Raw genomic sequence first — 15,759 nt, 5'->3', positions numbered from 1 at the left:
CAACAAACTACAATCAACCAAATGTCCACAGATGGTGACTACATACGATAAAAATTAAACTGTTTAGATCTTTAGTTTGTTTCCATACTGGTCTCTACTCTGTGTAAACACTTCCTGCAGTTCAAGCAAGAACACTGATTTTTATCTCTTAAGAGCTGAGTTAGCCATAACTTCTCAGCTGTAATGAGAAACACAGAAATTTTAGTTTTTCATAGAATCTGGTGAAAGTACATAGTTTATTGCACAATTTTTGCATAAGACACGTAGAATAAAGTGAGTTTTTATTCATGTCACAAATGATTAGTTACAAGGACTGAGTCAAAGTGAAAAATTCTTCCTATTTTTACAGTTTCTGGCTGATTAATTGTCATTTTGGTGATTTTTTTTAAGATAACTTCATTCTTGTTGGTGATGAGAAGGTTAAAGCAGACAAACTATTTAAAGAAGTGCACAGTAATAATTTCTCTTACAAATGAACTAAATTCATAGACAATAAGCCTCGTGTTTATAAAGTGTTGCCATAGAATAGTGCAGACTTACAGGCTGGCTTTCTCTCCACAAAGCAGTCCTGTCTGTCCTCATGAGGTTTTGTTTTAATGTTTTTTCTACAGAAGTTCTCATCGGGAGCCCAGGAGGAGGCGAGCGCGGTTTTCCAAACTCACGGTGGTGAAAAAAGACCAAACCACTTCCACCCACATGGTGGAGGGTTTGTTGTTCCGATCAGGCGACAACAGTCTGGCCTCGTGCAGCGTCCAGTGTGAACCTTCATCCACGCCGAGGCACAAAGCCAACTACAACATCTACGTGGAGGATCCAGGGAGCCTCGCCACCGCCCCTCTTTACGAGAACATCGCCTCGGATCGGATGAAGGGCTCCCAGCCGCCGCCTCACTACATCAACAGCGAAGAGGTGGCTCGGCTCAGGGAGAAGTCGGAGCAGAACCAGGCCAACATGAACACCGACAGCTTCTTCCAAGACAAGCTGGTTCACATCTACAACCAGCCGGTGGCCATTATTCAGGCTCCGGAGCTTTTCGGCGCTCAGGAACAGCTCAAGTCGGCCACGTTCCCCCGCAACGGGGTGGAGTACGACGCCCACTCAGAGCCTGCCAGCAAAGACAGCTACACCCAGACTCTACCCAAAGGCCCCCACCACCACTCCCAGGGTGGCAGCAGCCCCCAGCAGGGCAGCCAGGACGACCCCCAGCCTCTGGAGACGCCTCCCCAGGGTCAGGGCCCCAACGCCGGGGTGTGGGGACGCTACAGCAACCTGCTGGAATCCTCCGTCTCCGTGCCCGGGACTCTGAACGAAGCGGCTGGTATGGAGGCCTTCAACGGAGGCCACGGCGTGCCCAGCGAGCTGCAGGGGATTTCAGAGCGCACCCTGCTGGAGCTGACTCGTGGCAAGTCTCACCCCAGGGCCTGGTTCGTCTCTTTAGATGGGAAGCCGGCCGCCCAGGTTCGACACTCCATCATCGAGCTGCAGAGCCGCCACCGGCCGCCGAGCAGCAACGACACCAGCCTGGACTCGGGGGTGGACATGAATGAGCCTCAGCAGAACATCCGCGAGACGGAGCGGCCTTCCATCAGGGCGTCTTCGCTGCAGCACCACAGCCGAGGACGGTACGAAGAGCAGGACCTGAGCAGCAGCGAGAGCGGCACCACGGCCACCTGTACGCCGGAGGACCCCTCCCTGAGGAACATTTTAGACGGGAGCAGCGGCGCTATTCCCAACATTCCCGAAGAGCGGGATGGGATGGATACGTCCAGCGCTCAGGAGGACAGCGAGTCCAGGGGGACGCCGCCTCCACGGCGCCTGAGGAAGGTGAGGGAAAAGGGGAAGACGGAAAAGAGGAGCGCCAAGCATGTCCGTGAGGGCCGGCCTCTGACCAAGAGGAGTTAGAGCAAACAGATGAGTGGTTTATTATCAGTGCTTAATTTAAACATCTCATTAAGTGTTTATTCAGTGATCCCAATACAGCGACTCCATCTCAAAGCATCACATTTTTAGATTGACTTCTGGTCAGTCATCATAAATTTGCCTGAAATTGTAAAAGCATGAAATATAGATATTAATAGAGATATTGGAGAAATTGTAGGGCTGGCCCGAATAATAATTTCTGGGCTCCGGATATTCGGCCCCAATTAGTGACGAACATTCGGATATTCGTATCATCCAGCGGGGGGGCGGGAAGCTAGTAATATACGAGCCGACCCGAATACTCGTATTGTCCGACGAGGGGGGGGGGGGTTGTAATGACACAATGTTATTCATTTATCTATATTACTCGTATACTAACACAGTCAACACCATTTATTAACAGTACAGTTTCTTCAAATTGTGTGGCAAGAAAATCAGCATGTTTACATCGTCAGGTAACAGTGAACTTCTTGTTTCATTGACAATGTACCCAGCCTTTGAAAATATGTGCTCCGCCGGGGTCGAAGTAGCTGGAACGCAGAGGCAGTATTTGGCGGCCAACGCGGAGTTCCCACTCATGAGTTATGAAGTGACAGCCATGTACGCCTCCATGCTCACTGATGTCCAAATGTCTCTGGTAAAACTCACGCAAGTGGAGCTCTCAAGAAGAGATGCGACATAGTCCCGGAGATTGCTGTGCTTCAGAGAGAGCGCCTGTGAAATCCTGGTGCGTTTGGGGACAGTGTGCTCAGGTACCAGCGTTTTAATTAAATTTTTGAACCCATCACCTTCTACCACACTAATGGGTCTCATGTCTATTAGGCTCAGCAACCGGTCATTTTCCTACATTGCTTTAAATATTCGGCCAGTTTATATATTAAAACCCAGCAACTACTTCCAGCATTCAGATGGCTTTTCATGCTTGTTGTACCCCCATGGTATGCCAATTTCAAATGGAAAATTTTGCACACTGCCTTGGTCTTGTCTTGATTTAAAGTGAAGAATTCCCCAACAGCAGAGGTCTTCAGCATTTTGTCTTCTTTTTAAGCAATGAAGTAAAGCGTGACGTCAGAGTCGGCAGGTCCGCGGCCAGCCACCTGGCCAGTCGGGGGCTTGGCAAGAAACACAGGAAGGGATGAGCCAAGACGGGCCAAAGGCGAAGGGATGAGACGAGCTTCGAATATTCGTATCGTCTGACAGGGGGTGGGGGGCGAATATTCGGATCTCAAAATGAATATTCAGATACCACCGTAACCAACGAATATAAGGATATTTGGGTCCAGCCCTAAAAAATTGTAGCTTGACATATTAAATCATTTCTGTGAAATAATTTCTTAAGAAGTTGCCCGTCCAATTATGCAGATTCTAAATGACATGATGAGAAATAAGAGTGAAGATATCAGGTTTTTATCTTGAATAATTCCTGAGATATTGTCATTAAAACAGCCTCAAACTTTAACGTGAGAAAAAACCTGTATCAGAAACTGCTCGGTACAGGGTTGGGGGGGTTAGGGGTTAAACTTTCACAGATACCTTTAGAAATATCTCTAATTCATGATTTAAAACAAAGCAAATCAAAGATTGTTGAGCAGATGGCCCCTGATGATTTGAGATGGAATTACCCAGTTAGTTTTAACTACTTGTGTTCACACAGGCATTGTTGTTGTTGAGTTATGTGATTGTACAACTTTGCCAAAGAATGCATAAGCTAATTCAAGAAACAAAGCAGGATCTGTGTCGTGTTGAAGCATCATGTAGCTGTTAGACACCATATGTTCACTCATTCTCCTGAATCTGAAGATCACCAGCGAGATTCTTCACAGCAAATGTCCGTGTGAACACGATGTCCCTAATACTGGCGTTATAGAGGGTGCCTTCTCACTAGAGCCCGACCGATACTGGATGTTTGGCACCGATAGCAATTTGAAAGTGTACTAAATTCTGAGATACTGGCTGATGTTGTTTATATATCGTAGAGTTGCGTTGTAGTGTTAGGAAACATGATGGGGTTATTGATTATGTAACTGGTGGAAGTTAATCAACTAGTTGGCGACTTACAATAAGGACACCACTCGGCTCCGCACCACCAAATGCTCGGCTACATGTGCTGCCGACAGTCTGGAGGCCATTTTAAACAGAGCTGCTCTCCAAAAATCTGTGATGATTTCAAAACTACCCCAAGCATCTTTATCTGTATTATGTCCCATAAAAGAAAGTTTCCTATCGGACAACAGATACTGATATCTCTGTGGCAGGCCGATATCGCCACCGTAGATCGGTCGGGCTCTACGTCTTACTGCCTGTATTCATGAAATGTGACTACATAAAGGCACAGTATTTGTCTACAATTAGTAAAATCTGGTGAGTTTGCAGGACGGACACAGATACAGGTACTATGTGTAGTGCACTTATCCTCACCACAAATGCCTGCTGGAAATTAAATAAGACAAAGAAGCTTTCCCAGTTTGCAGTGTTCGCATCTTGTTGTGACCACATGGTCTTGTTTCACTTTAAAAAAAGAGGCTCTGGGATTTGTTGACAACTAATCTGAATGTGAGTTAAACAATTTAGCGTCAACTTTCCAACTCCAACCTGGACTTTCATGGACTTGATGTACATTGTGAAGCTAAGCTGCCATTTTGAAGTACACACCTGATATTCAAGGTTTTAAGCCTACAGTGGTTTTTGAATGCATGAAAATGAATGTTTCTTTGTGTGTATGAACACATAGAGCTGACATTGTCATAGCTGTTAGATTAAATGTGACTGAGTTTTTCCATTTTACTGTCTCGTCTTGAGGAGACTCAGTGTTGTCCACTAAACTGCGAGTAAATACAGTTTTAAGCCACAAGACCCGACACTAAAACACGAGACGATGTGTTTGATGCGATTCAAGACAACAATGTTTAATTTAAGAAGTTTGAATCCTTTTGTTTACCGCGTCATGCATTTTTACTGTTTTCTTTTTTTAAATACGTGGGGATCTTGTCATGGAACACCACATGGTTGGTGCCTTGGAGATCTGATTTTAGCTAAATGCTCTTGATATCGATTATAGCAGAAGTACAGCATGATCACAGGATTACTGTTTTTTACTGAGATAAAACAAAGAATATGGTTTTAAACTGTTTTTTCAATTCAGAGGAAGGGATTTGGTCATATAGTCCACAGAATAGTTATATTTAGCTCTTTGTACTGGTTGGTGAGATGTTTGGTTCGCTAGTCCAGATAGAAATATATATTTAGTGATTTTGCACAGACACTTGTGTATCCTAATGACACTGACCACTTCCTCTAAGATCTGGGTATCGTTGGATCAACTAGAATTCATTTGTAATTCATAAATGAAAACAGTTAAGAATATATCTCGATATTTGGCAGTTCCCTTTTTTGGTTTGGAAACCATAATCAAAATCATTTGGTATTTGTATTTTTTTGTTTCCAAACAAAAAGTGAGACAACTCAACTAAAAAAAAAAATAGTTTTTTTGCAAATTAATTTTTCATTTATTTGGGAAGAATGGCAGAATGATTGGAACTCCATCTGTCCATGTCACTATCTTTGTTACCTTAACGTAGATCCTCTTCTTCCATAATGGTCCAGTTTTATAGACTAGCCATTCTATAATTTGGAAGCATTTACACGTCCAGTTCCTGTCTGCCCACCGTTGAACATCTGTTCCAAAAGTAAAATGAAGAAAGGAATTATTCACCCTTTGATGCACAACATGAGTCAAAAGTGGCCCGAATCCAATGGAAAATGGGAATCTCCTGATCCACTCTGCGCACCAAAGAGTTAAAACCCAAAAACTGGAGCAATTTTTAAGTCTACTTTTCTCATTCAGTGTCTGGAAACAAAGCTTCTGTTTCTGCTTTCCCAATTGAAAAAAAAAAGAAAAAAGAAAGAGAAAGGATTCTGACATCTGAAACGACTTTTCCACTTATGGTGTCGAAACATATCAAATATATGTTTTTAGTTTTGTTTTTTTAAATTGCAAATTAAATTAGGAATATCCAATGATACTCAGACCATTTATTGCCACCATGAGGTTTGTGGTTTTGAGTTAATTTCTCAGTGATTGTTAGACGGATTGCAACGTACATTCCCGTTCCTCTCAGGATAAGCTGTAATAACTTTGTTGATCCCTTAACTTTTCATCTGGCAATGTCATTAAGTCAAAGTCTGAACTGGCTGACTAAATACCTGCAGAACTAATGACATTCCCGTCAGCCTCAGCCATAAAATTTGCATATGTTAGCATGCTAACATGCTGGAATAAGATTGTGGAACACAGCAAACATACACGCGCTTAGCATGTTAGATCTGTCATTGTAAGCATATTAGCATGGTGACATTAGCCTTTAGCTCAAAGCACAGCGGTGTCTGTGTACAGCCTTACGGAGCTGCTAGCATAGCTGTAAATGCTTCAACATCAAACAAATGTTTATACAAGAAGTATTTTACTTAGTAAAATGTCAAACAATAAGGTGACATGTACGTCTGCCTTTCATATCAGTCCTTTCCTAACGTACACGGCAGCTTTGTTCCAAGTTAAATAAAGCACATTACACATTAGACAGAATACAACCCCTGTGCAAAATCACATGAATGTCAAATGATTCTAAATTCCTTCACCTCTCAATAACAGCTTTATTTATGACTTGAACAGTAGCGGATTTCAACTCATGCAGCCCCTAATTATCCCACTTCCATCACTTTTCTTCACTGTCAGGAGTCAGGACCATACATTCACTGTGGTAGTCCTGATCAGGTTCACACCAAACATGACAGACTCCATCTAAGTCCAACAAACTTATCTTGGTCTCATCTTGACTGTAGAATGTGCTCCCAAACTTCTTTTAATGTTCTTTAGCAAAAAACAACCTTGTAGTTTAGTATCAAAGAGCAACAAGGGTTTGTTTCTTGTCCTCCATCCAAAGAGGTTGATGTTATAAAGTGTCCTTCACTGTCTGAGCTTCACAGAAACTCTGGTTTCGTTTCCACCGATAACCTTCCAATTTCACAATTTTAAATCATTTGACATTTCAGTGACTTTGTGCAGGGCTGTCCTCATTTCGACTGCAGACCGTACGCATACTTTGCAATTACGTTGTCACACAACATTCACAGGAATTTTCAGTGGGGAAAAACTACAAAAACAATGATACAATACTGCAAACTTATGAACCATGATAAAATGTCACCTCAGAAAGCAGTTAAACTAGCAATATTTCCAATGAATTAAAATTGAAAATGATTTTGCCATATTTAGTCTTCCATAGCGCTCCTGCTGTTACATCTTGTCTGATTCTGTACATCCATACGTGTTCTTTTGTATGTATATAGTACAGCAGCATTTTATGTTCTGTGACAGTGATTTAATTCATTCGTGCTGTTTTTCTTCCATTTTAAAGGTCTGAGAGGTGCATCAGTGTGTTCCACTGAGCGGCTGAGTGATCAGGTTTAGTCATATGAGATGTGCTGTTGATGTGGTTCTTTTAAGGTTAGCCTAAAGACAAAGTGTCTTTCACTGGGAGTGTACAAAAAGTCTGAGCTTTGTATTTTAAATATAGCGACAAACTGAGCACTTAATCCTTCAGTATGCTAACAAATGGAAATCCTCTCCTCTGCTAGCCACCGACTTCAAAACACAATATATCCCAGCTTCAACAGCGACATGAGGAGTAGTCTGTGAACACTTTGTGCTGGTAAATCCTGACGAGCTAAACGACCCCACTGCCACTCCTGTTTCCAAGTGATCTTGCTGAATGTATCTGTCCTGATTTCACTGTGTACTCCAGTGTGCTCCTGGTGTGTCTTAGCCATCCAACCTCATGGGCTTTTGTTCCTTCCAAATGGACACCACTTGTGTTTACCTCTGTAATGATAGTAGTGTTATTAGTCTTGCCTTTTTGTGCACTAAATTAATAAACTTACTTGATACCAACTATTGTTCAGAAGGTTTTTTTATTGACACACGACTGCATAGACCTGGGAGATTTACTGACAGCAATACGTACCCAAGATAGACATTTCATCAACAGCTCGAAGAAAATAGTTTGAAGTTCTGATAGTTTGACTTAAATGCAGTTTGGTTGCATGAACAAACCTCAGATAAATCACACTTTAAGTATTGTAGATTATCTGTACTTCCTCTTTCTGTTTATTGCTGCAGAAACACTAAGAGGCGAGCAGAGAACATTGTGGGGGTTTAGCCATAAAAGAGGCACCATGACAATGTCTTCTGTGACACATAATGACCTCTGACCAGTGCAGACATGGTGAACTAAGTCTGGATCAACGCAGAGCTTTCCTTTAATCCAGTGGCACATTCATTTCTCCAGTTATTGGTATTGTTAAATTAACTGATTATTGATCAAATAAATTCCCTGCTTTGAGCCTCTGTCTCTAGCAGAGACTCAACTCACAAAAACTGGACAAGAAACACAAACCATCACCACAAACCAGAGAATTTAAGGCTATGCTAATGGATAGGAGGCAGCCACAGATGACCCCAAAACAATGTCTGGAAGAAAATGCTTTTTATAAAGAATATCTAACAGTGCTAATTGTCCACAAAAAAAACAGATTGTGCACCTCTTGTTAAAGTTTTGCTGCCCAGTTTATGTGAGTCTACAGCTGCTTTAATCTGTCAAAATGAAAAATATGCTCATATAAAACAACAAAAAAACCTTTGTTTTTGAAGTCGACTTCAGGGAGGTCTTCCTCTCATTGGATCTCCAGGTTAAAGGATTATAAATGATATATCAGTCCACGGATAGAGAACAGGAGTTAGATTTCTGCAGGATCTGATCCACACAGTCTGAGTGGAACTGAAGTCCACATGAGAAGTGAAAAGAGTGAAACAGAACAGAGGACTCAACAATTCTGAGTGACACTCATGTTAATCAATATGATTGATAGATCAATGGTTTGATTTTGGAGTTTATAATCAGTAACATGATGTAGTTCACAAATTCAGAATAAATAATGCTTCAGTGAGATGACTGTTGGATTTGATTTAAATATTGAGGCTCACTGAATGTGTCTTTCAATCATTCAGCTCAAAAGCAAAGACAGAGATTTCTCCATGAGTGGAACTCTCCTGGTTTTAGTCTGTTCCATGTCTGTAGCTTTAAATACAGCTAAAGTCCTACTGACACGCCCCCTTCAGGAAGAAGACTCTCTCTGCATCTGTTACAGACAGCTCTGAGCAACATGGTGTATAAATGAATATGTGAGACCAGGCTTTTAACGTCCTGACATACTCTGTGAAGATGATTTGACATGAAAATATCAGTGGATTCAGATGTTTTTAAGTCCTGTGTTTGTCAGACAGCGTTATAAAATCAGTCTGGTAAAAATCACATACTGACAGCTTATAGTTTACACCTCCAATAATACGATCACGATGAAACATAATAAAAGTGAGTTTCCACCAGATGGGACCTTTCAGGACGGATATAATACTCGGTCAGTGACATAACAAAGTGTGAGCACATGTTCTGTAAAGTCCTACCTGGTGATGGCAGGGCAGAGATCGGACATGCTGACCCAGGATGAAACTCTGCAGACAGATCCGACACTGCTGGCCCTCATCCAGGAGCCGAGACCCTGATCTCAGCCTGACCGCTGGCAAACGCTTCAACACAGCGTCTGGTAATGGATCTGCAGCCAGCAGAACAACGCTGAGGACGAGGAGAGGGACGTTTAAAAAAGATATTCTCTGAAATATCACTAAGCTAAAGATCATCCTAAAATCAACGTTTGAAAATGAGACAGAGCAGAGAGAATGAAGGTTTAATTCCACCTTTTACCTCAGAGCTAGGTTCTTACTCTCTGAATGATTTTAGGATTTTTAGATTTAAGTAATTTTCCAGATGAAGCTGCAAATCAAATCAAATTTATTCATTTAGCGTTGAAAAACAACCTCAGTTGACAAAAGTGCTGTAAATTACCAGGCAGGGAGCAAAAACTATGTGCAAACATCAGGACAACACAAACCTTTTAAAATCAATTAGTAATTAAACTAAATAATGTAAAATAAGAAAACAGACAAAAGAGGATGGCAACTTGTTAGATCAACTTCTAAAATAAAATAAATGTGAAACATTAGGAGTATTAAGAGCAGCCAAAAGCCACTGAAAACGTGTATGTCTTTAGGTTGATCTTCAAAATGCTAATTGTGCTTTTCATTCTTTTGGTATCAGTTGGAAAAAAACTAAGAATTAGTTCCAGGACCAACAGAGAATGAAGAATCCAGCATCTCTCTGTGTTTATTGCTCTGATAAATGCTGTCATTTCTGTGATTTTTTTAAAGCTTCGCCAGCTTTTAAGTCTGTTGCTGTGGTTCAGGTGGTTAAAGGTGTAGTCGACACCTTCACTGACGTCAGGATCACATCAGGATGGTGTCGTCGCTTCTCCACTCAGCTCCTCCGTCACCAGGATCCACTTTGCTCTTCTGTTCTGTTGGAGCTCAGAGCTGTTCATCTCTTCATCTTATTCAGTATATCATATTAATATCCAGAAGCACCATGAATCATGTTTCATCAGAAGTTAACAGAGAAACTTATCTGACATTGGACTTTTAAGGTTAACAAATATTCACCAACAGCACTATAGACACTTCTACAGGAGATAAACAACATGCAGTAAATTTGATTTTACGTTTTATTCTGTATTTACAATAAAATATTCTATAAGCAGCATGAGGCTGGTGCAAAAAGAAGAAACAGCTGAAGTGATGATGACTGATATAATTTGCAGGATGAATACATGTTGAGTATTTAATTAAAGTGAGCTTACAGTCCGTGAAGCCAACGGATGCTGAGGGTGGCAGCATTTCTCTGCACAGACTTCACACAGATAGAAATACCTGCAGACGGTGCATCTGGAAAATAAAGACAGGAATCCACACAGGATCATCAGGAAATCACAAAATCAAATATTCTTTAACTTTACAGACATTAAACTCAAACATGTGCTGAAAGCGACTCAGAGTTGTTATAGTAGATAGGATTTTTAATTTTTACTCTATAACTTACGGAAAAAATAATCTAAGTCCAGCATGCAAATGGGATAAAATCTGTTGTTCTGGTTAAAACAGTGTTAAGCTCAGAGAATTGTGCACCGGAAGTTTTTAATCTGTTAATGACAGCGTGGTCAGGTTTGTACGTCCTCATTAACCTTTAGATGCTCCAGTGATTGGATCCTACTCTCTTCCATTAGTGGGTAAAAAATGGCATGGATAAGAATCAATGTGTTTTATGCCACTCTTTCTCGTTGTGGTTCAGAATAATCATTTGTATTATTGTTTGTATTCTATTTTTGTCCACAGAAGAATGATTTCATGTTTGAAATATGTTTATTTTTCACTTTATAACAGATTTTGAACATTTTGATGATTGAAAAAGAATAACATTACACAGGACAGCAGTAGAAGAATGTCAGCATCCATTTTGTTGACATTTTTCTGCTCTTTTCCTCCAGCTGTTGCTGCTCTTCGTCCCTCCATCACCTCTAGTATGATTATTATCAGTGATAAAGAACTTGGGGTAGTAATTCAGATATTATAATTTCTTTAAAAGAATAAAAAGGAACTAAAAAATTTAAATGGAATGATATCAAAACATGTTTTTTTGAGGAACAGCTGGAATACGTAATGATAAAAACTTTTCATGACAAAGATATTCCCCACGTGTGCCTCTAAGGGATAAATGCAGCTTAATTCAGAGGGCATGACAAAGACGAGAACAGCTGCTGGATGCTGCATGTCAGTGTTTATTCTACGAAATCATTTCAGACAGCTCTGGCAGGATGCTTATTCCCCCATGTTGAAATAATTAATATGATTTTAATCCAATATGACACACCGTTGTTTATATTTTGTCCACTGTAGGTGTGAGTGCAGTAATCTTACTTGAAACATGTTCCAGTTACCGGGCAGATTCTGCAGCTGTGACACACCACTCCCAGGTGTCTGTCTGGTTTCTGTCTTTCTGTAGCCATGAAGAGTTTGGCTGCGTTTTTCTGCTGCTCCTGGAGTAACTTCAGAGAGCTGAAGTCCTCCCTGCACAGAGGACACTTCACCGTCTGGTCCTGGTGAGACAGATTCTGGTGGTCTGCCCACACCTTCATGCAGGAGATGTGGACGTTGTTCCCACAGCTGAACCTGGAGATGTGAGGAGAGCATGGGAGAGAGAGCATCTGACACCATCTAGTTAAGTTATATGTGTGTGAATAAAAATCCAGAGGTGGGTTTTGGTTACAACAGGTACAGAAGCTCCATTTTCCCTCATTTATAGAGGTCTTTAACCACATCAGGGATGATTACCCCCAACAGTATATACAACAATCCTTCAATTTGGATCATTTTGTGGTTAAATAATTACAACATCTTCTAAAAACACATGAAAAAGTCTTAGAATTATTCAAGTGATAAATTATATTCAAAAGCATCATATTATGGGTTGTATCCATCACATGGGTCCAAATTCACACCTTGAACATATAGCAGACCCTATTGAGGATTAAGCCGTGTATAGATGATTGATAGATGGATGGATGGATGGATGGATGGATGGATGGATGGATGGAACATATAGCAGCTCCTCTTTAACCACATGGAGACACTGTAGTTCCAAACTGTACCTCAGTAAAGCTGTAATTGATTTACCTGTTAAAATACTCAATCCTGTGATATATCAGTGATCCTACATTGTAGTGAAACATCTGGTGGCCATTTCTGTGGCTTGTTTTCCACCGATCACTTCAACATTCCCGTCAGCGGTGAGTCTGAACCTTCGTCCTCAGAATGATACCACTCACCTGCAGTAGGAGACGGGCTGTTTTCTCTCCAGAAGATCCTTCTGGCAGATCGGACAAACGTCCTGGGCGTTGATCGCTTTCCGGCAAACCCTTCCTTCCTCCCGGTCCGGTCGGTTCGGGGTCAAAGAGGCAGCAGACGGTTCAAACTCTGTCCACTGGGCTTTTGTTTGGTGTAAACCATGAAGCAGCTCCAAGATCTGCCTCTCCATGAGTCCACGCTGAAACGAGTCTGGAGCAGAGTTCATTTAACTTCAAAGTTCACACAACAGATGTGCCAACGAAACAGAAACAGCACTTTTTAAACTGGTGTTATGGCGTCTGTATCAATAAACTGTTAAGCTCCTTTAGCTCTGAGGCTAAATGTAGATCTAGGAGGGGTTTTATTGACCACTCAGTTCTTCTGAAAAACACACCATTTTTCCAGTTACTGTACTTTAATCCTCATCACAGCAAGATGGGGTTTCTAGGAATGAGATCTACAATTTTAAACTATTAAGTTATGGTCATGAATTATCAATAATCAGTTAATCAACAACAGCAGACAGCTTCTCCTCCTCGTCACACACACTTCATCCACCCTGTTCAAGATGCTAACTTTTGTTCAACAGTCTACCATTGAAACAGTCATAAGAAATTCAACTTTGAAAGTTCTTGCTGGAGGCCATTAATAACCACCCAAGTCTTTGTCATGGTGCTCCTTCACCAGCTAAACCCCCACAATGCTCTCTGCTTTCCAACAGAGTGATGCCTCCTGTGGTCATTCTTTGTTAAACATTAATCTAAAACTAACGATTTGAGAGGTACGTTACGTTTCTTCTGCATTATCAGCCAATACAGTTTAATCAGTAAAATAAACGGCACTTAACTGATTAATTATTAACAACCCTACTGCTGACCCAAGAATCAGCTACTGCAGTTTTTTTCTTTTTAAAACACTACTTCAACAGTTAATTTGCATATTGTGTAAAACAAAATTCTACACTGTAGAAAAAACTATAATAGAAACAACTTACATTCATGTTCTCTCCGCAGCAAAACCCTGTAATCATAAAGAAAGATTAGAGAGAATAACTCATTTAGAAGCATAAATGCTGCTAGTTGGTCTGGATCTCATTAGAATTTTACAGTATTTTGTGTTTTTCAAAAATGAAAACTGAAAATTCTGTACTTTAACCAAAACAAGCTGAACATGACAGAAAGTTCTGCCTTAGTAAAACTGCATAAAAAGAATATAAAATTTAATTAAAATATCTAATGAAAAACACATAAAACACAAACAATCCAGCTTTCTTTATCTGACATATTCATACTCTGTGCGATGGATAAATCGTACTGAGATCAGCTGCCAAACTCCAGTTATTAGGTTCTACTAAAACACAAAAAGATCATCATAAATGGTCAAGCTGCATGATTTGTACCCAACAAATGTTGGGAAACAAAATAAACTAAAACAAATCCTGTTACTATACGTCACACTGCCCTCTTCTTGCGTTTATGAATTATTTTAATTTTCTAAGGAACAAAACAACCCCAAACGTCCTGGACTGATTCTTTCTTTAGTAGAGGTATTCAAGTCATCTGGGGAAATTTCCTGGATTTTTTTGATAAATATTGCAGAAAAACTAAAAAAAAATAATGTCAGTTCTTTCCAGTATCTTGCAGCCTTCATTTCTGCAACAAAATAAAAGAACCGATTTTCTTTTTGAACTTTATTTTACAGCTGACTTTGATGCCAGTTTTCACCTTTCATATTAAAAACCGTAAAATCTGAATCTATGATTAGCTAAAACATCCTCCTGTGTTGTTATCTGTGTGTCACTGATACTAGCAGATGTGTTTGCATGGCTCCTGCTCTTTGGTGAACTCGGGGCAGGTGCATGAATGCTGGTCACCCAAACACACCTGAGCAACAAGAACAAGCGTTAAAGTGAGGATAAACTTCATTGTCTGGTTTCAGAGAGCGAGCAACATGCAGAATGATTCACCTTGAAGCTCCTGGCCTGTCCTTCCTCTCTGAGCAGGAATCCTGTCGGCCCGTAGGGCTTCAGGAGGAACATGGTGGTGCTGAGAGCTTCGCCCTGATGCAGACTCACTGCATCACTGACTGTGTTCCTCCAGACGGTTCTCCTCAACATCCTGTCAGAAAGAGAACTTTACTGATCCCCAAAGAAAACTGAGGAGCTGTCGGAGAAACGTACACAAAATAAAACCCTAAAACACACAATTTACATCTTATATCACACCAAAATTACTGTTAAATTACCTGAATTAATTAGTCTTAATTCAGATGAGCATTAATAACCTGTAAACTATACCAACCTCACTGCAGCTGGGAGCTAAAACAGGTTTTCAAACATTTCTGTCTATCTTTATATTTAACTAAACTAAATTATCATATTATTAATGTAAATAACCATATATCAGATACATAAAAACACTGCTGTAGCTGCCTGCACTCACTGTGATATTAATTTAGAGAGAAGAAAGAAGGTAGAATGACTTTACTTTCCTCACATCAGTGCCTCCAGCAGCTGCTCCTTGTATTTAGCCAACAGGTAAACCAGAGAAGCTAGTTCCAGCTGGTAGCTAGTTTCTTTTTAGGACGGCTGTGGCTCATTTAAAGCAGGGTTTTACTGTTCCTGATAATAAAAAGTGTGTTTTAACTTTAAATATTCTATTCTGCTGCCATGTAGTCTCCAGTTTTTCTGTTTTAACACCGCAAGAACGATCGTTAACTTGAAACCGAAGCTAGCCGTTAGCTTAGCATCAACCAGGCTACATTAGCAGCAGCCGTTAGCATCGAGCTGCTGGTTAAAGTCCGCTGGAATCTCACCTGTCTGGTAAATAAACTCACCTGCTCAGGTGTGAACGCACGGCAGCTACCTGTCTCTGTCACCGGAAGCAGCCATTACTGTGTGGGATACTGTAGCCATGGTAACCGTTGCTGAGGAGGGACTAGACCTGCAGAGGGCGCCGTTGCTAAGGATGTAAGGAATAGAAGCCTTCTGCTGA

The 15,759-nt window shown here is 40.8% G+C and overlaps 2 protein-coding genes across 3 annotated transcripts in view; one reads left to right on the top strand and one right to left on the bottom strand.

Moving 5' to 3' along the window:
* fam171b (family with sequence similarity 171 member B) overlaps positions 1 to 7,867 on the top strand; it is a 17,267-nt gene extending 9,400 nt beyond the window's left edge. The window contains exons 8-9 of one of the 2 annotated variants that reach the window (XM_055008163.1): positions 612 to 1,824; positions 2,415 to 7,867. In XM_055008163.1, the coding sequence (XP_054864138.1) occupies positions 612 to 1,824; positions 2,415 to 2,450 (1,249 nt within the window). In that variant the 3' untranslated portion in view covers positions 2,451 to 7,867. Of the gene's footprint in view, positions 1 to 611 lie in introns of both variants that reach the window. The other variant, XM_023277351.3, reaches the window with a different exon arrangement.
* Positions 2,964 to 15,759, bottom strand: zswim2 (zinc finger, SWIM-type containing 2). Its single transcript, XM_055008716.1, is given in 11 exon segments — positions 2,964 to 3,113; positions 8,613 to 8,753; positions 9,440 to 9,730; positions 10,330 to 10,386; positions 10,726 to 10,810; positions 11,840 to 12,091; positions 12,748 to 12,976; positions 13,761 to 13,786; positions 14,573 to 14,649; positions 14,733 to 14,883; positions 15,602 to 15,759. Coding segments are annotated over 10 exon segments (1,458 nt in total). The 5' UTR covers position 14,883; positions 15,602 to 15,759.

This window comes from Amphiprion ocellaris, chromosome 24 (genome assembly GCF_022539595.1).
Source record: "Amphiprion ocellaris isolate individual 3 ecotype Okinawa chromosome 24, ASM2253959v1, whole genome shotgun sequence".
In the NCBI taxonomy this organism is placed as follows: Eukaryota; Metazoa; Chordata; class Actinopteri; family Pomacentridae; genus Amphiprion; species Amphiprion ocellaris.
Note: the sequence above shows the minus strand (reverse complement) of the source record. Positions and strands in the feature narration are given on the sequence as shown.